General features: G+C 34.9%; 1 protein-coding gene across 1 annotated transcript in view; it reads left to right on the top strand.

Moving 5' to 3' along the window:
* Positions 1-26,699, top strand: part of LOC149800814 (polypeptide N-acetylgalactosaminyltransferase 13-like) — an 82,550-nt gene that overhangs the window by 37,206 nt on the left and 18,645 nt on the right. The window contains exons 7-8 of the mRNA XM_089954809.1: positions 7,415-7,549; positions 8,578-8,682. Coding sequence (XP_089810935.1) covers positions 7,415-7,549; positions 8,578-8,682 — 240 coding nt within the window. The remainder of the gene's footprint in view (positions 1-7,414; positions 7,550-8,577; positions 8,683-26,699) is intronic.

Below are 26,699 nucleotides of genomic sequence, written 5' to 3'. Positions count from 1 at the left end.
ACTATATTGGTTTATACTGCATTTGAAATGCTTATCCAAACATTTGAGCTTACAGTACTTTTGTGAATATTCAGCTCAAAAGTGGTTTCTTTATTTTGTTTATCTAGCATTTGGCAGCATTTTGTACAAGAAACAAACAAGATAAATTGTAAACTATATAAAGTTGAATTAGTTTTTAAGGGAACAACTTTAAACCTGTTAAATCACAATCCGATTCACAGAATAATCATAATGTCAGAATAGTCTTATTTCACACACAACCACCATTTACATCTGCTGTCATCTTGAAAAGATAATGTATACTATTGCAAGTTGATGAACAATATGCTGAACAATATTGGTTATATCTAAGTTGACAAAAACATTTACATATCAAACAAATATGCCAATTGTTGTCAAAGAAGCATTTACATATCAGATGTGTCAACTGTAATCAACAAAAGCATATATATATATATCAAATAAATGTGTCAACTATTAACAACAAAAGCATATACATATCAAATAAATGTGTCAACTATTAACAACAAAAGCATATACATATCAAATAAATGTCAACTGTTTTCAACAAAAACATTTACATATTAACCATAAATATGTCAACTATTGTTGGACATACAAAGTGCCAGGAGCAGTTGTAGTCATCACGCAAACCATTATCAGTCTTCCCACCCACCCACCCCCCATTATCGTACATTAGAATGTTGGCTCGAATTAATTTCTGCATTTAACTTTTATTTTAGTTGAGCAGTCAACGCACAGCTATTGAATTTCCAGTATGCTTCAACTCTAACACTGTTCTCTTCTTTATTTGCTTAAAAGCAAGTAATGCAGTGTTAGTTTTATATTAGTATGATGTTCAAGGATCAGTTGACATGACTTTGAAATAGAGCCTACTTTGTAGGGGTCAAGAGCTTGCTGTTACAGTACATCTTGCTACACACTGAATCTGCTGTTAGTAACCAGACCTGCCAACTCTTACGATTTTACCGTAAATCTTACGAAAATTACCATTAAATATGGACTTATGGCATGCTAGCAAAAAGTACGGAAAAATTATCGTTGCCGAAACATCAGGGTAATTGGTTCATCCATGTTTTATTAGGATCCAGGTTTCATCTTAGAATTATTGAAATTAGTCAGGGAAGCTGACTAACTTTACAGCTGCACATGAGACACTTTAAACTGTACCTATTTGTTCATACAATGCATCTGCTTGATCAAATTGTTGATTATAGAATTTTAAAAAATGGCGTCCAGATAGGGATGCGTGTTTAAGACCCAAGGGAAAATAAGCTTCTAGAAAAGTGTTAATAATCAACACAGTAGAATAAAATGGAGTATTTAGATTGTTTTGAATAAAATCTGGAAAGGACACAATTACATTTATTGAACATCACATGCCAATTTGAGTATGTCTCGTGGCGGGAGATATGATTGCTGTCGTCATGTGAAATGGAAAAGAATTTCCAAGAATTACGTCAAGTTGAAAGATAGTAACAAGCCATTGAGCTTTTTCAGTTGAACATAATGTTTATCTTCGATGCATCAAACTTTTAATTGTGTTTTCCAGCTTTACAATAGCAATTATTGATATTTTGCTGCACCTTACTGAAAACTAGTCAATCTTACGGAAAATAATCAACTGCCTTACTGAGACCGACTCATCTGGATTGGCAGGTCTATGTTAGTAGTACAAGTTCAAGTTTGTGCAGGGATTATTTTACTTTTCTTTCCTAGGTACCAGGCTGAGGTATAGATTACATTATACTGTTTACAGGGGCCAAAAGTACCATGTCACACCTGTTACAATGCAATTCTTACATATAAGATGAGAAGAATTCTGATTATGAGTTTTTTTGTGGGTTAGCAGAAAATGAACTAGATTAGTGTATTCAACAAATAATTTATTTGCCTAGAGTGAAAATATAGAAAGAACTTACAGTATTGTGAATTTAATCCCCAAATAATCCTAAAAGTTCAGTCACAAGTTCAAAAATATAAACTGTTCCAAATGTATTCCAATATTGAATGTGCTGATGTGCCAATATTCTTGGATGAACTGATGTTCCAGCAGTCTTGATGTATCACAATGGCATAATCCAGAATTCACAACAGTCCCAAGGTAGTGTTGTAGTCCAAGGTCAATGATTTATAATTCCAGTGAATAATTTAAATAAATTCTACCTCTCAGATTATAAATGATTACAATTAAAAGTATGATTCTACTTAGCAAATGTTAAAACTAGGATTGGTCAACTTTTTTATGTAAACAACTTGACGCCCACTTGACGTATAATGCAATAACCTTTTGTGAAAAAAAACCTTCATCTTAATGGAGAATTACCCCAAACTGCAAACAAGGTCAAGAGTGTTTACTTAAATCATATAAAATCAACCTGACCAACATCATTTAGACTATTGTTTTTTTCCAATGTCTTGAACTCAGATAAAAGTAAACAATCATGTTGCTTACAAATGATCATTGTTTTAATATATAGTCTCCAATAATGGACATGTGGGAGGTTGTGGGTTCGATCCCCAGCCAAGTCATACCAAAGACTTTTGCCTCTGGAGTACCCTAGCGCACAGCACTTGGGCCAGTGATTTTCACTCTCTAAATCAATGGCACCTGATAGGAATTTATTTCACTTGTGCATATAGCTTGTTTTTGAGACTCAAATTGTGTATTTTGAGAATCTGGGAGGTGGGGGGTTCAGCATGCATGGCCAAAAAACCCAATGTCATCTTGTTAAGAATAAATTATCTTTGAATATAAGCCTTTAGAAACACTATGAAATTCAAATCTTAATAAAAACAAGTGTTTTCTTTAAAACTTTTAATATACTTACAAAGAAAGCAAATAGTTGGTAGTTATAGCATTATCAAATATCACCATACACATGCATATAATCACAGCCACACTGCATAAAATATTGACATACATGAAGTTTATGTCTTTAAATTCAATTGGATGGCAAAATATATATGGTTAATGAGATGCAGTTTTGCTATGTCAGTAATTCACTACATAAATACATAATAAAGAGAATCTGAATGTTCTGTTCAGCATGTTAATTATGTTACATACAGGTGTAGCTCCTATTTCAAGGGACATTACAGACTCTACAATGACATGTTGATATGGTGTTTACAGTATGTGCAAAGAATTAAATGCTTCCCATTGCTGCTGTGCTTTACAAAATAAAACTCTGTCAGCCAGGAGTTGTGTGATTTATTTTAGTTGCCTTTGCTGATGGCTTCCTGAGTCACCTTCAGAATGAATCACATTTGAATATTTGGTGACGTGAAGCAACTATTCTTTGTTTTGAATATGGCATAAATTCCGACTTAAAAGAAACATTGCTGCAGTTCACAAACTTGTCAGTAATCTTTTAAACATTCTCAATAATGCAGTGATGTGTAATAACTTTTGTTCTTCAACATGCATCTTTGATTTACCTATAACTTAACAAATTGAGTTGCTCCACTTTGTAAACTTTACCTTTGTAAATTAGCACACTGTCACCCACCCACTGGGAGCCATTTTCAAAGGACTTATACCATAGCTTAGCTATTCGTCAGTCATTTAAGTAATATATGCATTGGAGTGTTTGTTGTTTATACCTGACTCTGATTTGCCTCTATAAGAATTTACCGTATAAACAGCTCCAAGGGGTGTTTTGTGCAAGCTCCAAATCATGGCTATTTACCGTTTATGCAGGCTACATGTTACAGGCATATGCTAAAGTGGTTTTGTCTGAGGTTTTTGTTTGGTGGGTGGGTTGACTTTTTGTGAAGATTACTGAAAATTGTGTATTTAACAACATGACCATGAACTTGGACAGCTTGAAAATGAGGAATGTTATTCCAATAAAAAAATTCCAATATAATGCAAGTAACAAGAAAATAAATCTCATAAAATCTATATGTCATACTCATTGACAGGTGCTTCTTTATAAAATCTGAAAGAAATAAAATATTTAGGAGTCACAGTTATTAGCAATCCGAGATGGAACCAACACATTGAAGAATTGTACGCCAAAGAAAATCATGTTTCAGACCAAAAAGACAACATATGATCTTGCCCAAAATATGTGTAGCTTTCATTGCTTTAGTTAGTCCTACGTGTATACAGTTTGGAACAATCATTCCCAAATATTGCAGAATGAATTTCAAAAAGATCCAGAAGGGAGCAGCAAGGTTCGTTACATCCAATTACATGTATGACTGTATCCTGGGATGACTGGGATCTTAATATTTATTAAGTTGTCTTGGAAACCCTTTAACCAGTATATACTGGAAACAGATTTAATATATTTTTAAAGGTTTAAAAAACAAATCAATAATTCCATTCTACAATTTGATTGAAAGAACCGGTTGAAATCAACATGGATATTCTTAATCTGTATGAACTGATACTTTTTGTACAGATTTCATTTTTTTCACCAACAAAAATGAAGACTGCAGTTTTTACAAGAACTTATAATCAAAATTGTTAAATCTCTAGAAAAACAAATCAATAACTTTTCATATTAGTATGGTTACATTTTTTCTGAAACCAGCCTCAATGCTGAACTATGTATCAATGTCATTTTGATGTAGTACCAAATTAGTCAAGATCAAGGTTGCTTTCACTTACTCTCAACCAATGTCAATTATACTTTCTCAGTCTTAATTATACTTTCTCAGTCTTAATTATACTTTCTCAGTCTTAATTACACTTTCTCAGTCTTAATTGCACTTTCTAAATCTTAATTATACTTTCTGTCTTAATTACACTTTCTAAATCTTAATTATACTTTCTCAGTCTTAATTACTTTCTAAATCTTAATTATACTTTCTCAGTCTTAATTACACTTTCTAAATCTTAATTATACTTTCTCAGTCTTAATTACACTTTCTAAATCTTAATTATACTTTCTCAGTCTTAATTACACTTTCTAAATCTTAATTATACTTTCTCAGTCTTAATTACACTTTCTAAATCTTAATTTCTTCAGTTAGCCCTTTCCTGCTCAATATCTGGCTATAGAGCTTCCCCTATGATCTCTCCTGCTCACAATACATGTATGATCTCTCTAGCACACCATATGATCTGCTCAGCTCCCCCTATGATCTCTTCAGCTTACCATATGATCTCTTAAACTGACCTAGTAAATTATCCTGTGGTCCAAAAGATCTCTCTACAATAGCTCATTGCATGATCTTTTTGCCCTTCCCACTCACTTACTGTTGCTCGGTCTTGATTTAGTTCATTCATGTATATACTAGAGGTGTGCTGTATTACTGGTATACTGGTTTACCATGGTATTGTTTCCAGTACTTTGTTTGTTCCCATTAGTAACGAATGCATGGAAATTTCAAAGTAATCTTGTCATGATTTTAATGACATTTATGACATGTTTTCATTTTTCATGACAAAATAAATCCAATTTAAGCAGTTGTATTTGTCACAAATTAATTCTGACTTACTTGTTTGAGACTTGTCACGTTTGAACTCAGATCACAATTATTTTTCCTATATAGTCTCTACATTTGTCTCTCAGTTCTGAACTTTCCACTGTGTCTAAATCCTAATAAATCTTATGTTTTAAATTGTTTTTCACAAAACAGTTGTATTTATCAAAAATTAATTCTGACTTACTTGTTTGAGACATGTCACGTATGGACTCAGATCACAGTTATTTTTTTCCTATATAGTCTGTACATTGACATTTATTTTTTAGTTCTGAACTTTCTACTGTGTCCAAATCCTAATAAATCATATGGTAATGTAAAGTACCTTCAGAGATGAACTCATGATAAAGTTCTTGCCATAGGTTGTCTGTCTTATTTGGAGAAGTTGATTAAGCATAGCAACATGCAATGGGCCACAGATTTCACTTCCGGGTCAGCATCAATGCATCACTACTCACTGTGCTGAAATACATACAGACAAACACACCAAAATGCTCATACTCTGAAAACAAAATAATTATTTTTAAAATCAATACCTAGAATGCCTAAATCTAACTCTCATATCACCAACAACATGAGAGAGGAAAACATTCTGTAAAAATAGACTGGGATTACATTTGTGGGTATTGTACTGGAAGAAATAATTGTGACCTAAGTTAATATGATAATGTAGCGGCCAGAGTTTGGAAAAATTTCATACTTCTGGCAAATGTTAATGTGTTAAGTACATGTGTTTCTTTGTAAGACTGCAACTCTTCTTAAGATTTTCAGGAAAGCAGTCTTGTTCTGTTTTAAATTTATGTATTTCTCTAGTCCACTAAATATTTCTCATTTGATAAATGTTTTATGTTTACTGGCCCTATCTCATTAAACTCTTGCCCAGGTGTCGGCATCCCATTCAAAGTTTCCTTGCCTGTTACATCAATAGTGTTGCTAGAAAATTTCAGACATCATTGTCATAACTTCCTGGTTAATCAGCAAGCTCACTAATGTCAGCATGATGTCTTTCACAAGGTGTTATGACTTCCTGTTTAATCAGCAAGCTCACTAATGTCAGCCTGATGTCTTTCACAAGGTGTTATGACTTCCTGTTTAATCAGCAAGCTCACTAATGTCAGCATGATGTCTTTCACAAGGTGTTAGTCCAAGTTTGCTCTGACTCTTCCCACCCCATTTGTATAAATATGTATCATGAGAGTAAAGTATAAATATGTATCATGAGAGTAAAGTATAAATATGTATCATGAGAGTAAAGTATAAATATGTATCATGAGAGTAAAGTGGCATGAGAATAAGAGCAAAATTACTCATGCAAGCAATTAGCTAATGGGTTTTATGAGTCAAATACAGAAAGCAATATGTCATCAAGATAACAAAATTACTCATGCAAGCAATTAGCTAATGGGTTTTATGAGTTGAATACACAAAGCAATATGTCATCAAGATAACAAAATTACTCATGCAAGCAATTAGCTAGTGGGTTTTATGAGTCAAATACACAAAGCAATATGTCATCAAGATAACAAAATTACTCATGCAAGCAATTAGCTAATGGGTTTTATGAGTGGACTACAGAAAGCAATATGTCATCAAGATAACAAAATTACTCATGCAAGCAATTAGCTAATGGGTTTTATGAGTGGACTACAGAAAGCAATATGTCATCAAGATAACAAAATTACACAGGCAAGCAATTAGCTAGTGGGTTTTATGAGTTGACTACAGAAAGTAATATGTCATCAAGATAACAAAATTACAGTAATTTGATTTTTTTAATGATTTTGTCAGCATATGGATTTGAATTTAAAACTTGTACAATGATTGCATTTGATCATTACTTATAGCATGTGCTTGCATAATTTATTTTCAAATTATTAAGTGATTTCTGTAGATTCATAATGCAGGTACATGTTGTCGTTTAATGAATACTTGAGGATTTTATTTTTATATTAAGGCTGTAAATGCTGGTGATCTGTCTGAAAGATTTGATAGGAAATCCAGACTTAAATGTAAATCCTTCAGCTGGTACCTCCAGAATGTATGGCCAGACCTTCTGCCTTACCAAGAGAATGTCCTCTTCTGGGGATATGTAAGTAATGAAGTCTTCCATCTTTGTTTTTCATTTGCACCATCAATTATTTCTTCTTATGTTCAACTATTTTATACATTATCTTTTTACTTTTCTCCAGTTATCAAATATTTATCTTGCCTTTGAATGGAGAGACATGGATATAATTGTTTCTGTTCAGGGCCATAGAGAGCAATCACCAGCCCTGGGGTAAGAAACATCCTGGCCTCTCTTAGTTCTTCTTCAAACAAAATTTTTCTTTTATAAAATCAAAAATGTGTTGTTCAGCCCAGGCCCCCTTACATGCCTGGGCCCCAGGGATATATCCCTGGTTGTCCTGCCCTCTTGTCAGCCCTGTTTCTTTTGACGGTGGTGCCCATAACATTAAAATTTGCTGATAAGGTCTAAGAAGGAGATATATCTTCCACATAAGTCACTGTATTCAGCATACAATTTGGTATAATAATACCAGATACCAATGTTTGTACACTGATTTGCTGGAATTTCATTTCACCTGTGTAAATCAGAGAGTTAAGTCATTATAATTTGATCACTGGCAAGTAAAGGCATTCTGTGGATCCCTATTTTGTAATCATCTATTTAGTATGAGCATCTCAAACTTGTACAGTCTACTTATGTTATTTATCTTTTCATATTCATCCCAAACATATTTACATTTATTTTGGCTCTCATAGCCATGAGAGGTGCTCAGTCAAACTTACAACCACATTTGTGGAAAAGTCTCAGCTTGAAGTCAGTCTATAACCATTATCATATAAACCAAAAGGTGTTAAACAGATGCATGCATGCATATATATATATATATATATATATATATATATATATATATATATATATATATATATATATATATATATACATACACTGTGTTTTACAGGATTGCCTCCCTCCAACCTCTCACTACAGTGCACATCTTCTATATGAATTTTTTGATTCCCTGAAATGGTTTGACACCCTACTATCAGGGGTGATATTTAGGTTGTTGTAATTATATGATTTCCTTTTAGATGTGTACAATCTGTTTGCAGGTGATAAATAAAAAGACTCGCTACTGCCTTGACAATGAGGAATATCTCTTCACTGTACAGAAAGAATTAAAGGCTTTTCCATGCAGTGGCAGTATCTACCGACAAGTAAGTAGAGTTTCCATGTGATGTTCCTTGAATAGTTGCAAATTTTGCAGATTTGCTGTATAAAACCAAAAATAGATGTTAACGATTTTTTTAAGGGATTGTAACTGTTATGCTCACTTTTGACTATTATTGGTGTTAGATATGTTTCTCTACACTATGCTATTAATGGTGTTAGTTATATTTTTCTACACTGACTATTAATGGTGTTTGATTTATTTCTCTACACTGACAATAATAACGGTTTTGGATAAGTGTTGCATGTTCTGTTTTTGCAAGTTGGTTAGCATGACAGGCAATATTTATCTACTACCGCCTACAAAAATTCAGTACGCACATTTTGATGTCAGTACTCTTCATCAGGCAGATAACATTGTTCTTACCACATGATACCATTAAAATTGGTAGACATACACGCACATACAGTTATGCATTAACTGTTGTTGACATTGCAAGTAGATATAAAGAGGCAGAACCATTATCAACTAAAACAGCAACTGAAGTTGCACCTGCATTTAAATGAATTTATCAACATGGCAGTCTATAATGGCCACAGATACTACAGGTTGATCCCCACAAAAAATTTCTTGCTCTAGTAACATCTCTGATGAAACAATATAACATCAAAATCAGATGAGGACATACCACAATTCATTGTGATCAATGTAATCATTGCACGATGTAATCGAACACGTGCTGAGCGATTGTGTGGATATCAATACACGCAGGAAATATCCCTTAACAAAGTTCAGGTGGACAAAAGATTTTGCGAATGGGTTGCAAAACTACCAAGTGTGATAGCTGCATTAAATAATGAAATTACTCTTGGAATTTCTGTGAAAACCATCAATGTGATCACAAAAAACATATACCAATACAACAACATGACTCTTTCTCAAAACAGCAGTATTAGGTAATGTGACTGTAAGATACTTATATGAACCTGGTGAACTTGAAGGAGGTAAAAAAAAAATCGCAGATCCTATTTGGAGTGTACCAAAATATTAAATTTCCAGTGTGATCACATCCACAGATTAGATTCAACTGTTCCTCAACATGGATTTGTACATGAACAATTACAAGTAATTCCTGAAGATACACAATTACCACCACCTTCACTTTTGTGAAAGCAGTGCACCAGCACCCAGATTTTGATCACATTCAAGACAGATCAGCATCACATTTTCGCGTGTGACCTAGACTACTATTAATTCTATCCACAGTAAACTGTCTTGGAATATTATTCAACTACTGCCACAATATTACTGTGTTAAAGCTCATACATTGATTATTCTGTTGCTGTTTCAGTGTCATGATTAATTCAGCATTAAGATTAAAGTCGTGCTTATTTTTTTTGTCACATTGCTTATAACCAGCTAATTTTTTCTTTACTACATGATCGCCATTACTAGCAGTTTCATTCTTATTTACTGTAAAGTCTGTTATAACCCTTGGTAGCTGAGACATTCTTCTGACACAAGACACTGCCAAAGAAACTAAATTTGACCATTCAATATGATCATCAACAATCCAGATATTTGTGTCGGAAATAGTTAATCTTTGTGATGAATGAATCGTTATAGCATATCCTAGCATCCATTTAGATTTATCTATCATTAGTGTGCTCTCAACAAAATCAGCAGAAATAAAACAAATATTTAACACAAGATTTTGTTTATCACTGTGACCAGGAATCTCAGCTTCAATATTTTGTTTTCGTGTTTCTGCTGGTCGATAACACAATGGTAGAGGTAAATCTGAAAATGCTTCTTTATGCAACAGAAATAATTGTTGTTGAAGTGTATCATGAACTATCTTTCTACTCGCAACCGTCAGATCAGTAGGGCTCCACATATTCCAAGAATCATTCGTAGGAGTTTATGGAATTACTTCATGCATTATTTCACACTGTATTTTATCTGGCTGCAGTCTGATTAATTTTTTTTAACTCTCTTTTCTGGATCAAGCGCTTGGTAATCATCATAGTAATCTACAAACGTTTTTAGCCATTCATGCGGAGATGATCAAACAAAATGTGGAGGTTGACCATGAATGCCACACATAATAACAGAAGTATTGTGAGTCAATAATTGATCAAAGAAATGTTTTTAAAACAACTAGTGACACTCTGTATAATTCATCCCAAATAATGAAATTGGGAATGTATTTTTAACACATTTGTTCAGGAGATGATGCATCTCCTTTTGATCTAAAGAAACTATGATACGTTTAAGATTTAACTCTACGTTTGCTCATTTCTCTGGCGAGCCGATTATACACAACCATATCAAGATTCACTGAACAACTGTTCAGGAATAATTCAATCGCACACGTTGTTTTACCAGAACCACCACACATGTAAAGATGAACAGTTTTATGTCTAGCTACAGGATCATATACCAATAGTGCTGATGATAATAATGACATTTGATTATACTTGTGGTATATATGCTTAGATTCAATGTCAGGTGATTCAGAATAACTAAGCATTTTCTTGCTTTGTTCTCCATTTGTCCCATTGATGCATAGTAACAATCTTTAATAAATCCGTATATATTTTATTGATATAAAATCTGTGGCAACTCTAACCACGTTATCAGGGAATCTATTCTTCATCGATAATAAATTTATCAAAACTTACTACACTAATTCTGAAAGTTGACCACACATAAGCTGCACCATTGTTGTGAAACTCTTTCTTGGCTTCAACGATATGATTGATTCTGATTCAATGATTGCCTTGGCATAAGCAATATGCTTGTTGACGTCAACTCGTTTTGATCTCCTTTGAGAAAGTTTAATCACAGATAATCTCATAAATTCTTCCATGTTATAATTAAGGAAAATATATATTTAAATTAAACTTAAATTAATAATATATAATGATTCAAGCGAAGAATAGCTGCAAATGGTTGATGATTGGCTCTACAAGTCCTTTTTAATAGGGCTTATGTAAATGAATTCTGATGATATCACCTATGAAGCGTCTGATGAGGGAGTCAAGGCCAAAACAATGTTTGAATGTAACGCTGGAAAATCGCAGTTGTATGTAGACTGTGTAGGCAGAAAATACAAAGTTTTAAACTGGTATTATGGCTAAAAAAAATAATGCCATCAATGCAAATGGCATCAGTATTATCATGGTTGATGAATCTCCTATAAAAAGTGCTGAAGACTATCTTGCTAAATATATAGCATAAAACAACAATTTAGACAATATTTACTAGATAAATGGAGCAAGGAGAATTCCCTTAATGAAAAGTTATGAGTCATCTCATGATGGTGTAATTAGGAACTGTAGATGACAAATCCCGGCTAGTTCAGTTGATAATGCTGGTTATCTTACATTTACTGCTGGAAAAAAGATATCTTTGTCATAAATTTATCAATGAATGTTTTTGTGGACTGGTAAAAAAAGGTCATATAATTGATCATATTAACAGCCGAAAACTTAATAATTTTTTGTGTAATTTGCAAGTGCTACACAAAGTCAGAGTTGCAAATTTGGAAATACTGATGGTAGTATTAATCACACAAAAGCAGTTACATCTTTGAACGTAGAGACAGCAAAGAAATAGAATTTCCATCAATATATGCAGCTGGCAAATATTTCTGAAATTTTCCAGCTTCAATACAGCAAAATGCATAATAAAAAACCAGATCAGCATTTTCATAGAAATATAAACAAAAAATAACATTTGTGTATCTCCTGACTGTGTCAGGGGCAGACACTGCCACTCCTAAGACCGTTTTGGCTTCGTCTGCAAAAACACTCCAGATCAAGGGAGATAACTCTGTCAAGGACAGATAGAGAGATTAGAGAGTAACCTCACTTGCATTTTATGATGGGGGTGCTCACCAGTTGTGTATTTTTGAGAGAGTAAGTATGATAGGTGAAGTTGTTTGTATTTGAAACATGCACAAGGGAGAGAATGTTGGCTTATCTCTATGCTACTTTCATGTAATGTGGCTGTCATTTCTTTGGATATTGTACTTATGGAAATTGTAGATGGTCTAAGCACACTGCTAACTAAAATGACTACTCCCTTGTGCTAAAAATATCAGCCTGAATTAGTCTAAAGCACACTATCTGTAGCACCTATTAAAATTGGGTAAATGAATTTTGCCCAACCAGACAATACCAGTTCTGAAAGTGCAATGGATGAATTACCAAATATATCAAATGTAAACAAAGTTATCAGCTCTTTTTTCTACAATTTACTTCTAAAGTCCAGGAACTGAAAATGATCAAGTGGAGCTAGTACTTTTTAGAAAGGTGCACATCTGATGTAAGGCCAAGCTGGAACAATACCTGAGATATACAATGTCTTTTTTAAATAGTATAACCAGTGAAGAAACCCAGGGAAAGTCTTTTTCTTTAAAATTCTAACCCTATGCAAAATACAAAACTGTAGAGCGCAACCTTATTACAAATATAAACATTTATGCAATTATTTTTCTTATTTTCATATCATTGTGTATGATGTTCTGAACAAAATGGTACATTAACATTGATTTTATCCATGAAAATAAGCTAATTATGCTTATTTTGTTCTTGCTTACATAATATGCCTTGAGACAGTATTGTGTGAGTAATGACCTTAATTATGGGGAAATTAGAAGTCTTAGAATTTAGAAATAAAGTCAACTTAAATTTAAAACTTTTACATTAAGTAAAAGAAATATATGGTGAAAATGTTTCTTTTCATTTATTTGCAATGAAATTAAAAAATGAATGATAGCTAAGCAAATTCACTTTCTTCCATATTAAACAATAAGCAAATATTTTAACCTTTGACCTTTGACCTTCATAAACCACATCTGTTCTATCCCTTTTCAAACTGCAGAATTTATTGGTGAAATCTCAGAAATTATTCTGGCCAGTTTCATGTTCCTATCTTTCAGCATAACATTGGTTGCTATGTTGACAAAATGTAATGTGCATTTTTAAAATAGCTCACTTTTCATCATGGGGTGGGGGCTGGGTTTGTGTGAGACTCTGACACTAATAAATATTGTTCTGTGGGGGGAAATACTGGAGAATTATTAAAAAAGACTGTTTTGATGCTTGCGACTTAAATTTGTCAGCAATACAATCAAAATGAAATCATACAATAAAAATACATATGTGCTCTTTAAAGGGGCACTCACCAGTTATTATGTACTTTTGAAAGAGTGATGCTCGATATTCAACAGATAATGTACACATTCCCACCATGTCACCATATGATGGGTGCTCTTTGCACTCCCCAGGGTTGATCATGGGAGGATGTGCAGAAATCTTTTGAACATAGAGAAGGCCCCCATTTGTGTGTGTGTGTGTGTGTGTGTGTGTGTGTGTGTGTGCAATGTATTCCTCAACTAGGAATGTATTTAGGATGGCACAACATATAATCTTAACTAACTTAATTCTACATGTAATTCTGGCACCCCTAATAGAAATATTTTTATTTTATTTTAAACAAATTTATGTTTTAATGAATTACGAAAATATTAATGCAAGTATTTCAGCTTTTCAAAAATTATATCATATCCAAACCTTTGATCGACTTGATCCAGAAAAAATTATTTATGATTTTGAATCACTGCAGGAACGAAGTTACCAAGGTAGATATACCTGTGTACAAGGTAAGGAGGGTCAAGGGTCCACGCGCACATTGTATTGTAATATGCTTTTGCCCTTTGACTACCTTCCTTGTGATCTAGTCCCCATGAAAAAGGTTCAGAAGAAACCTGGTATACCTAACGCTAGCCCTTTGGAGTCGAGTTTCTGAATCTTCGAGTTCTGACTCGGACTCCAACCGGTATGTTATACCACAAAGATGACCCGGTTGGGCCAGGAAGGATAATGTTCAGTTCTGTGAACACTCTACACGAGCTGCCCCTATTAATAGATCACCATCTATTATCGATCCCCATATTAGCCAATCTCTTGAAAGTGTAAACTTTCAAACAAGTAGGTCTAAGCAATATGGCAGTAGTTTAAGTGAACCCACACGTCATTTTTCTACTCACATGAGAGTACTGAGTTTGGTTCCCCAGAGATATCTGCCGAAAGGTCAGTTCAAAGCCCGACCATATTAGAGGGACATCCGGATCACCAGTCTGTGGGGTTGATCCTAAGCCCACTGGCGCCACAGGTGTCACAACAGAAAGACTCAGGCCAGCAACCACTGAAGCGTTCAACCAGAGACCGAAACCCACCCGACTGGCATTTATAATTTTATCACAGAAAAACTATTTATCCCTTACCAGACTCAAAGGGTATAATTTTTCCAAATTATATTCAATCCCTTGTCTTTCAATTGTGTGAAAGAACAGTGCTCTTCACAACTCACACTGCTCGAAGTGTTGTCCATCTCCAGTCTTGAGTAGGAATGCCTGAAGCTTTTTGTTAGTTTGGCGTGGAAGTGATTTTAATACTCGTGACGCACAGGAATCATGAATTACGATCGCTCACTTGCTCACTCACTCATGACAACCACATACATTGGTGCACGACGCAAGTCCTGGGTCATATACATTACCAGCTGGATACCAGTTTATAAAATTATTCCAACAGTCAAAGATACTTTGCGACTGTTGATGATACACAAGTTGAATAATTTGTTTCACTTGCACATGTGATTGAGAAAATTAGATCAGAATTGTCTCACGAATACAAAATATAAAAGATTGTGAATGCACGTGTAAAACAGTTAAAAAATATTGTGTCCGATTGTAAACCCCTTGATTCCATCAAGGATTATATCAAAGACAAGATGAAGTCATTGGGTGAAAGTGAAAGCAGTGATACCATCACTGGTAACAGCTAAACAAAGTGAAAGTATGAAACAAGGGGTATAATTCATTTCTGACTATAGTAAAAACAAAAACCTGAATCAGAATATTTGTTTAAGCTTATCAAATTTTAATCAAGAATTTGATCTATATCACATACAGCCATAATAATATGTTCTTGCTGCAGCTCATTTAACTGTTCCTGCATTAATAAAACTTTATCATCACCATAATTTTCAATAAGTATATTAACGTTAAACTTTTCTGTGTGGGGAAGTGTCAAGATTGTTCTGACGGCACTTTCGAGTACCTCTTTGTTGTATACAAAATCTCACGCGTGTTGGTACATATATAATACCACATAAATAATTGTTTGACAGACATTTTTTTATTTTACAAAACCACCAACAAACTCAGAAACAGAAGAATTTTTATTTATTTTACAAAATCCTGATTTTGTCAGGATGACACTCTATGTTCTCACATACAAATTTATTTTTAAAAATTCCCCTCACAAATCAAGAAGGTATTCACACTGGTCAGTAAGTTTGAAATGTATCTATGACAATAGCAGATTATGACATCGCAGATAAACTGGATTTTAATTTAACAGGTTCTAACACAATAAAAAATCCATGTGGGTTTGAGGCATAAATGTTTATAAAATGTATCCCTGATGGGCCTGACTGGATTTTTCAAGATCTTCTTGATAGCTGCCTTCATTTGTATCACATACAAGATTGACTATGATCGTTGATGTGATTGTGAGAACACCTGGTGAAACATGATGACCTCTACAATGAGGATCGTTGCTGTGTTTGCTGGTAGGGTTATTTTTCTACATGCGGCAATGACTTTGGGAAAGTTTTCATCGATAATATCAATGACTGTTTTCGTTAGCACATCGGCATTAAATCCTGGCAATACAAATGTTGATAATTCTACTTCAGTAATTGCATAGTGTTTTAGAAAACTGCTTGAATGTTATCGAGTTGGATGGATAATTAGCAAATTCATCACTGTTTGCATTCATTGATTCAATGATAATTTTATTGACATACTTGAGGTCTGATGCAAACTGATTTAGATCTTGTATCATTTCAATGATCTGTTGGTTTATATCATTGTTGTAATATTGTGTGACACTGGAAAATAAATTTCATAGTCTGGTGCTTACATGTAGGTGTTCAGAATTAATGTCATCGGAAATGGTTTCAAATCACATTTGTTGAGGATCAGCCTGTTCCGACCAAATTTTGGGGAAATATAATTGAGGAAGCTCTGTACCATCAGACGCAGTGAAAGTAGATATCTTATCACTATCCACAAACCTCCATGGATGTTTTTTTTCATTATTCTGGAAGTCACAAGAATATTCATTTGTTTGTGGCTTAATCAGATTGTTTCGGCTGCGGTAGTACTACAGGTGCTGTTGGTTGTACTTCTGGCCATCCTAACACAGTCCTCATCGACAACTGATATATATAAACAGCCTAATCTAGCAAGTTTATTTCTATCACTGCTGATAATGTTGGTTTGTAAACCACGATATTGATCCTGGATTTTTTTTCTGTGATAGATTTGATTCTGCATTTGGATTCATCATTGATCTGTTCGATTTGATAACTGCCCATAGGTATGCTCATAACATTCAAGTCTGGTGTTCCATCTGGTTTATTTTGTATGCAAATACCAGATAATTATTTGCTTGCAACCCACCAAATGACTTTGATCTAATATTTGGCCAACTATGATATACTCATAATTGTGCTAGTGCTATTTCTTTCACTGGAATTGCAGTTGGAAAGTTGTTGCTGAACTCAGGATTGGTTGAGCTTGCTGATATCATCATTGTTTTTGACAATCTGTTGTAGTAATTCTTGTGATGAAGACATTGACGACATTATTATTATGTTTCATAGATTCTGCCTTGTCTCCTGACAACTACGTCATTGCTTCATGATAAATCTTAATCATTTCTGTGAAATCCTGATCTGATATTATTTCATCATTCAGACCTGATGATATCAGTGAGGATAACCTCGCATACTTGTTTATTGCCATGTGCAGTTTTGTTGTATATTCATGTAATTTATCAGCCATGCACATGGATATTTTTTTTGTGATGATGTTAAGAATATAAGCAATTCGTGTTGCATCTGAAACACCAGTTCATATCACTTGTGCTATTATGTATGATGCTGACAATGTGCCGATGACAGTTAATATTCCAGTGATGACCGCAGATACAGAGTACACAATTATGTCAGAAACAATGACATGTCTGTGGTATTTTTTTTGTTCTACTGTATACTCATCGATGATATTTTTCATTTGGGTATGTCACAAAAATACTTTATGGTACACTATCCATTATATAAAATGCTAAATTTTAAGTAGGTGGCAGGTTAGCGATGAATTCAAGACACGAATAGTACAACATGGGGGTGCCTTTATCTTCGGGTTCCACCACAAATATTTCTTAGTCATTTTGATCCAGCATCACTAACATAGATCCAAGATCAGTAATTTTATTTTTAGCTATGTTGAGGGAACCAGTCATTGTATCACTAGTAAACCTTCATCAGTCTCTGTTCTGATCATGTTGTTGTTGCTGTCTACATACCTTTTTGTTGTCACATCATTGTCTGATTTTGGTTCTCTCACATTAATAATTGTATTTTTACTCATGTTAAAAACACCATACATAATATCTCCAATTCTTCTGATGTGTCCAGTAATCTCTCCCATGAGTGTTTTCATTTTAATGTTTTTAGTAAATATGGTTAAGTTGTCTTTGGTCGCATCTGGAACCCACAGAATAATATCTGTCAATGGGATATTGCTTGTCTTTAATGGTCGTTGTTTATCCTGAAAAACGACTTTATTTTGGTCCACATTTGCAAGATCAGCGAGTTCATTCTTGCCCATGTCAAGGGATGCATATTTGGATAAGTCACTTTGGGGCTTGCCCTGAGTCTAACTCAGGTAGATCTTCTGTAAATATCTACCATTGTATATTACACAAAGACCCGTTTAAAATGTTGGACGATGATGTATACATGTGCACAACTTTATGAGGTGGTGTTAGTGACCTTGAGACAGCGTCAAGTACAGCAATTACTTAACGGACATATATTGGTGGATCGGTTAGTATCTGTGTTGGTAAAGTTGAACACCAGATCAGTGGAATGCTTTGCACTCTGCTAACATATTTTAAAAATTCTTTTGGTGGTGCCAACCCATATGAATCAAAATAAACAACTCCACATCGATCAATCACGTATGCAACCCAGTGAGTGCCTGGTCCAGAACTTCCATTGAGATTAATGATATTGGTGTCCACACAGTTTGATTGTTTTGGTAATTGATCATGCATAAAAACACCTCTGAAGTTTTAGTTTAATCACCTAGCAGCATTAATTAAATCAAAATTGGACATAGGAAGAATCAGCAAAGTGTCCCAGCAGTCTCAGACCTTGACTGTACCACAAGTGGGGAGTTCCTGGCAGTCATAGACCTTGACCATACCACAAGTGGGAAGTTCCTGGCAGTCTCAGACCTTGACTGTACCACAAGTGGGGAGTTCCTGGTCTCAGACCTTGACTGTACCACAAGTGGGGAGTTCCTGGCAGTCTTAGACCTTGACTATACCACAAGTGGGGAGTTCCTGGCAGTCTTAGACCTTTCCCTGTGGAACGACCTTCATTTGGAAGTCTTGATTCCGTGACCTGTTGCTTTCTTTAATGCCATCCCAGCAGCAGTTCTAACAACACCAAGTGCAGCTGCTTTTGCCACAGCTGGGGCTGCAACGGCTATCAATGCTGGTATAGCTGCAAGAAGTGGAAATGTACCACCTGTCTTGACTGTGTCTTTAATAGCACCTGCAGAAAGATTAAGTCTAACACCGGTCTTTGTTCACTTGGAGTCATTGAAGTGCCTGAGTTGATGTTCTGTCAGTGATAATTTATTTGGACCACCTGAGATTTGTTCTGATTTCAGCAATTTTTATTCCTCAGTTCCTTTTTGATACTGATTGTAGCATTTTAATTTGACAAGGAGTCAAAGTAACACAAACATGATGATATGACATTATAATATCATGAGTGATTTAATTACATGTTTTCTGCTGGGGCATCAATGACTCTTATTTGTCCACAAGCTCCTTCAAGCAACATTGTTTTGTCTAAGAGTATAACAATGATTGCTCTTTAATTTGCTTTAGCTCCTCTTGCCACACAAGCTCAAAAATTTATATCAACAACAAATTGTCTAAATAAATCCATGTGTTCCAGCGAAATGTAATAGATTGGATACAGCATTGTAAATTTCAGTTGTGATATTTGCAGACCAAAATTAACATTTTGATCACGTCACATCAAACTGATATTATTCTCAAAGTTCAGTATTATGTCCTCAGCTCGTTCTTGATACCCATTTATCCTTAATGAAACTTAAGTAACACCAAGTTTGTTACACAAAAGATTGCACTGTGTGTTTGCTCATTCCGTATTTTGGAAAGCAACAAATATATGTTGCAGTGCAGAAACACATTGCTGCGATGCTATCTGCCATGTTAATTAACCATTTGTGTTACTTTGAACACTATCTGTGGTCATCGTCAGGCATGATAATGTTGATTTACCACCTTGACTCATAAAATAGAGCAACCGTTGTTCTTCAGCAAGTGATGGTATCATTGTTGGCATCCACAATGAAAGTTTTGTCAGCATTACTTTCCCAGCATCACCAATAGTGTGCCAGATTACATCTTCATTGGTAGACTTTCTCACAAGTACAACTGTGTGTTTGGCTCCAGAAATAACCTTTCTGAAATTTCTGCAAAATCCAAAGATATGTGACAGTGGAATTGCACATGAAAATCTTCTGCTTCCATTCTTTACCATTGATCGACATGCTGCAAATACTAAGTTGAATTCTGGATTAGCACCATGCCACACATCAGCATAAGTGTTGCTGGTATTGTTTCTAGGTCGTCTAATATACTGTCTGTTGTCAGCATAGTCAGAAGTGTCTTTAGTAAACATCATTGATGGACCAGCTGATCTTGAATAATCATTGGAATATCTTACTAGATCCAATAACGTCATGGCTCAATATCGATGTCATTCTGGCATATTTCAGTGTTTCTTCCATCAATCACATGTGTAGCACTGTTGAATAATGCCATAATGCCATTATTAACAAAACCAACTTTAACATCAGCTCCATATTCAGTATCACTTGTTTTTAAAATTTCACCGTCTACTTCAGTAAATGCTTCAGCGGGTAAGAAATATTGACTTGTATCATGAACTTGCAGTTTGATTTTTCCATGCTGATTTGGCTGTCATGCGTCGTAAGAATAATATTGATAATCGCGCATAGATTCATCCTTGAGAACTGGTGCATCCATGTTAAATGCGGGATCAGATGCACGTTTAAACATTTTATAATTGTTATCATCTGAAAAGAAGGCCACTTCCTGCTATTAGACTAGCAGCCATATTTTTTCTTTTTCTGGCAGGGGGATACCAGATAACTCTGCTAGTTTTTTACATGCAACTTGATTTATTATTTTACTGACATTTGCAGGCATAACTTAAGTGCTGGGCAGTTTTACTGGCTGTGGTTTTCATCGTATTAATATTAATGATGCTAGTCTATTCTTGATTGCTGAGAATGCTTTACTGGCAACATCACCGATAGTACCAATACCTTTATTATGAACAACGTCATAAGCTTTCATTCCTAGTTGCTTTGCAATTGGTATTGCTTTTGGGGCTATCCTTCTATCCTTCTAAGTAGACCCTGAACAACATCGCTGAATCCATCTCGGTAGATTGCTTTATAAGTCGGTAATCACGAATTTGGGACTATCCTTCTAAATAGACCCTGAACAACATCGCTGAATTCATCTCCGTAGATTGCTTTATAAGTCAGTAATCATGAATTTATCACCCTGACCATTATCAGTCCATGTTGAGCATTATGTATGTTCATCTTATTTTCTTGTCACTGATCTAATTGCATAACCTCAATCATCGCAATAATCATCAATAATGTCATCAATGAGAGACCAATAAACATTAATGTCTATGATACCGCCTGTAAATAATCTGACAAATATCAGCTGATTCATTAATGATTTCTGATGAATTATTGCTGGCTCATCTTCCACCAATCAGAATTTCTAGTCTGTCCACGTCAGCAAGGACATATTGGGAAAAAGTTTATCAAGGACACTTCCTTGAGTGACCCAATCGCTAGCGTTGGACAGACCACTTCCAGTTGCTTCTTCCTCCTCAATACAAGGTGGTCTGAATAATGATCGTTTGGGTGATAATGTATCTCCAAGTAATGGGGATTTTTTTACCTCATGATTTGTTTTACGAAATTGTCAAAGTCAGTTTTATATTTCTTGCTGATTTTGCTTGTACCACGCGACATTTGAAATACAAACAGAAGCCATTTTGATTCTAAAATATTAGCATTTTTTTAATCTAATAATGTACTATGAATGGAATATCCTACTGCACCAACCACTATGGGATTCTCTTGAAGTTTCCTGAGACCATCATTGGTAAATTTGGTTGGTGGTATTTTACAATCTTGTTCTGGTTTTAGTTCTGATATAAGATCTTTTATATCGGCTACATCAGAGTGAAGCCGATGAATACCTTCAAGTATTTCTTGTGTTTTTGCTTGTGGTTGAACCACAGCTATTTCATCTGGAAGTTCTCTTAAAATCTTTTTTTTTTTTTTTAGTTCTTTCTGCTATTTTTCCATTGCTTAGCGGTTTGTTCAGTTGCTTTAGCTGTTTACTCCAGCATGGAAAGAAGACCCATGGCAGCCTTCGCATGGCAGCCTTCTTGTAATTTTTGTTTGACAGAATCTTGGACTGGAAGATATTTTTTAATTGCCAGTAGTCACTGTTGAGCTAGTTTAGTTGTGCGAGATTCCATGTTTAGAGTTATTATTTGATATTATTAATGATTTAATTATGCCACCTTTTTTTACATCTTTGACTCTGTCAGGTCACACAGCAGCAGGGAGGGGATGACCAATAGTGAGTGTCCGGGTAGGCAAACTAGGACGCATACAAATTTGAAAAGATAAGATAACAAATGAGTAGCTCAGTTAGAGACTTCACTTGCTTAGAAGTTTTGGTTTGGCATTATTGACTTTGCATTTTCATTTTTGTCGAAAGCTTTGTTATCATGAATGGTCTTATCTAAAAAGTGGTCTGTTCACCTACCCCCACCCCACCCCACTGCTGTTTTCTTACTTTTGTCTTTTTAAAGATTACTGGAAATTTTTATTTTTGAATAATGACCGTCACTGAGTTACAAATCTTTGTTGCAAGCATGATACATCATGTTATGACAGATATGCTGAGTCGCTCTCTCTCTCTCTCTTGCTGTTACATGTGTGTTTGTGTGTGTGTCTTTAGAAGTTTAATTTTTTCTACAATATATCAGGTTATAAAATAGCAACTGAAAAATCATACAATAAACAAAGCCCAAAAGGCACCATGTCAACTTGTATATAATTATTAATTTAGGGTTTCATTCATTGGTATTTTAGGACAGAAGCACTCTGTACAGTTTCACTCCATTGGGCAAAGTGGTTAACGCATCCGCCTCAAAAGTAGGAGATTGCGGGTTGAAAACGTGCCAAGTCATGCCAAAGACTTTAAAATATGGTACTAGCTGCTGCCTTGCTTGGCACTCAGCATTAAGAGGTTAGTGTTAGGACTGGTCGGCCTGGTGTCAGGATAATGTAAGTGGGTGGGACATTATGCTAAATGTCTGCCGCACTGCAGACATCATAGTGAATACCCCAGTGCTAGATGTGACTATAAACTGCCACACTACAGACATCATAGCGATATGACTACAAAATTGTTAAAGCTGCATTAAAAATTCAAATCACACACACACACACTCTACAGTTATCTGGAAATAAACACAGCTGAGCCTGCCCACAGTTATGACCAGTAGAAACCTAAACTAATTTATAAGATAATACAGTTGCTGTTATTACTAATACAGTTTATAAGCCTCCCATTCATGTTCTCAGGGACCATAACTGCCAGTAATGTTAAATGGTACTCTCCTGTTCCATTGATGGTTCTGTGACTGCCATTGCCACATTTAGGGTTGTAATATGACAAGATGGCTGCCATGTATATATGGTCTTAACACAGCTCTACTCAGTTCAATGAACTTGGTGTAAAAACTGGTGTTAAATATCCTAATACCTATTGCCATAATTTATACTGTGAATTTATGACAATATTAAGTTAGTGTAAGTGAAATTTAATGTGCACGTTTTCATTTATTCAAGTGAATTTGGAAACCTCTTTAAAACAAAGGATTTTAGGTTATCCAAGATGGCTACCGAAGTAGATTAACTTGAAATTGAACTACATCTACCATATCTGAACTTCAGTTGATACCAACTCAAACACATTATGCAAGTTTCATTCAAAAGTTTATGGATATGTGCTAGTCATATATAAGGATTTCATATACTTTCTATTACTGTTATGAACAAGCTGAAAATATCAGAATCATGGAAACATATTTAAATACCAGCCTTGTATGTTCCTTACTCAAAAAACTCAGCTCAAACTTTTCTGCATCATTCTCTGGCTTTAGTATGCCAGAAGATCAGAGTCACACAGATAATGCCATGCAGGAAAGTTATATTCAGAGTGAAAATGAAAACAGTGGTACTGATGATGATTTGGAGTTATCCAATATGGCTGACATTTATCTAGAATTCCTGAGGGTCAGACATAATAAATATAGCATCACTGTGCATATAGATCCACAAAAGTTTGATTTTGTAAAACAGATCTTGGATTCAGAACCTTGCATGACTTCATGCAGTTCAAATGTTCAAAATGGTATTATCTAAAGAACACAAGAGAAAAACACTGTGACAGCTACATTGTATAAAGCAACATGTGTCTTACAAAATTATACAGGGGCTGAACAGTTTCACATGGTTAGATCATATTATCTGTAAATGTAGACAGGATGAGAATACCCATGCAAAAGGCAGCTATATGCTGACATCTACACCAGTAACTAGATGTAGTACCAAACATGAAACAGCTCCTAAAGTCTTTGACCTAAATGGCTCAGGCAATAAAATTAACACCCCTCCAGAGTGTCAGGCAATTACAGACTCCATAAATCATGACCACAGCAGTGATGGCTTAAACCTTAATGATTTCTCCATGTGTGCACATCAAAAAACAATTTGGAACTTGGAGGCCAAAATTAAAGAATTAAAACTACAGTTACATGCTATTAAGTCAGCACAGGGAAGGATTAATGAGCAAGTAACCTCATGTGAAACAGCAATTCAGACAGACTCCCAAATAGCAACAGTGTCAGGTGCTCAAACACAGACAATCCCAGTACCAGCCAAAAGAAAATGTAAAATGACCATGCAAATAAAAACTGATACCCAAAGTAATCCTGCATTGCAAACAACAGTACCCCCTTCTCAGTCATGTGCCACACCTACACCAGCAATAAGTGTACACCCATGGCCCTCAGCTCAGACAAGTATGTTGCCTGCACCAACAACTGCATTTCCTAGTGCTCAGACAAATGTGTCAAAATCAACTCAAGTAGTTCACACAACTGAAACACCAATTTCAGCACCCCTTCCTCCAAGAGATGTGTCTGAAATACAAACCAGAGTCCAACACATGAAATCACAAGCCAGAAAAGATAGGACTCTAATAATTGGCTCCTCAATATTGAAAAGTATAATACCAAGGTCATTAAATCAAATCAGAACTGATTTTGAAAGTTTACTGTATGCTGCTTGGTACTGCAGCCCAAATACATGTAAAATAATGATATCAGGACTACCTCCTCATGTGGACACAAGGCAAAAGAAATCAATGATCTGATAATTGACCTATGTGAAGACTTCAACCTACAGTACATTCCACAATACACATCTTTCTTTCTTCAGAACCAGGATATCATCCTAAGTCTCTACCACAGAGACAAAATTCATTTAAGCAGAAAAGGAACCTAGCTCCCAACTACTGAGAAATATTAACATGTATGCCTTCATTTTCAGGCACCATAATGAAGAGTACTGTCTCTACTGTAGAGAAACTGGGCATGTGACACAGATATGCCATCATGGCAAACAGATTGAGTGCTTCAGATGCCATAAATATGGACACAAACAAAGACTTTGTCAATCAATGTATTATACATATTAGGAAGCTGGCAAAGAGGAGAATGCCATTGCTTCATTTACAACAAATCTAAATGTACCTAGTGAGACCCTTGACTCTAACTATTCAATGGACACTAGTGTAAATGCAAAAGGTAACAGACTTTCAGGGTCTGTATGTGACTTTGAAGACGCTAATATATATGAACATTTAAATATGGAAATAGGATGTCAGAATGATAAAAGTAGTATGGAGACAATCTCACTGAGTACCCCATTGCATGATGACATACATGTAATTGATATGAAACTAAATACAAAAGATTTTAACATAGGTCACTTAAATGTACAAGGTATGGTGGGAAAAATAGACAAGATTTAAGTTAATGTTGTCTTCCAAGGAAAATAATATACATGTTTTAGGACTCACTGAAACCAAATTAAATGCTAACCACAATGATGATATATTTCACTTGTCAAGGCTACAATAAACCATTACGTAGGAACAGAGAGACAGCGGGGGGGGGGGGGGGGGGGGAGCGGGTCTTGTTGTATACATTAGGGAAGATGTAAATGTAAAAAGGCGACTTGACTTGGAGTCACATGAAATTGAGAGTATCTGGGTGGAAAATTTGTCAAAATAATGCAAAATCATTCCTAGTAGGTTTCATTTATAGACCACCTTCCTCCAAAGCAATTTGGAATGGAATTTGTTGAATCATTAGGCCTTAAGTCCAGCTGGTAAATGAGCTCACAAGGATAATAGAAAAATCAAGCACTCTTATTGATCACATTTATACCAACCTACCAGACAATGTGGCTTGTGTCAATGTACGGAATGTTGGTCGTAGTGACCACTATCCTACTTTTTTGACAAGAAAGGTTAAATGCAAGAGAAATAAGAAAAATACACACAAAACGATCACTTACACATCATTCAAAAATTTTAGTGAAGAACAATTTCTCAATGACCTATATAAAGTTCCATGGAATATGATCCAAAATTTGGATGACATAGATGAAGC

Source organism: Sinohyriopsis cumingii, chromosome 4, assembly GCF_028554795.1.
Source record: "Sinohyriopsis cumingii isolate HCF-2022 chromosome 4, ASM2855479v2, whole genome shotgun sequence".
NCBI lineage: Eukaryota > Metazoa > Mollusca > Bivalvia > Unionida > Unionidae > Sinohyriopsis > Sinohyriopsis cumingii.
Note: the sequence above shows the minus strand (reverse complement) of the source record. Positions and strands in the feature narration are given on the sequence as shown.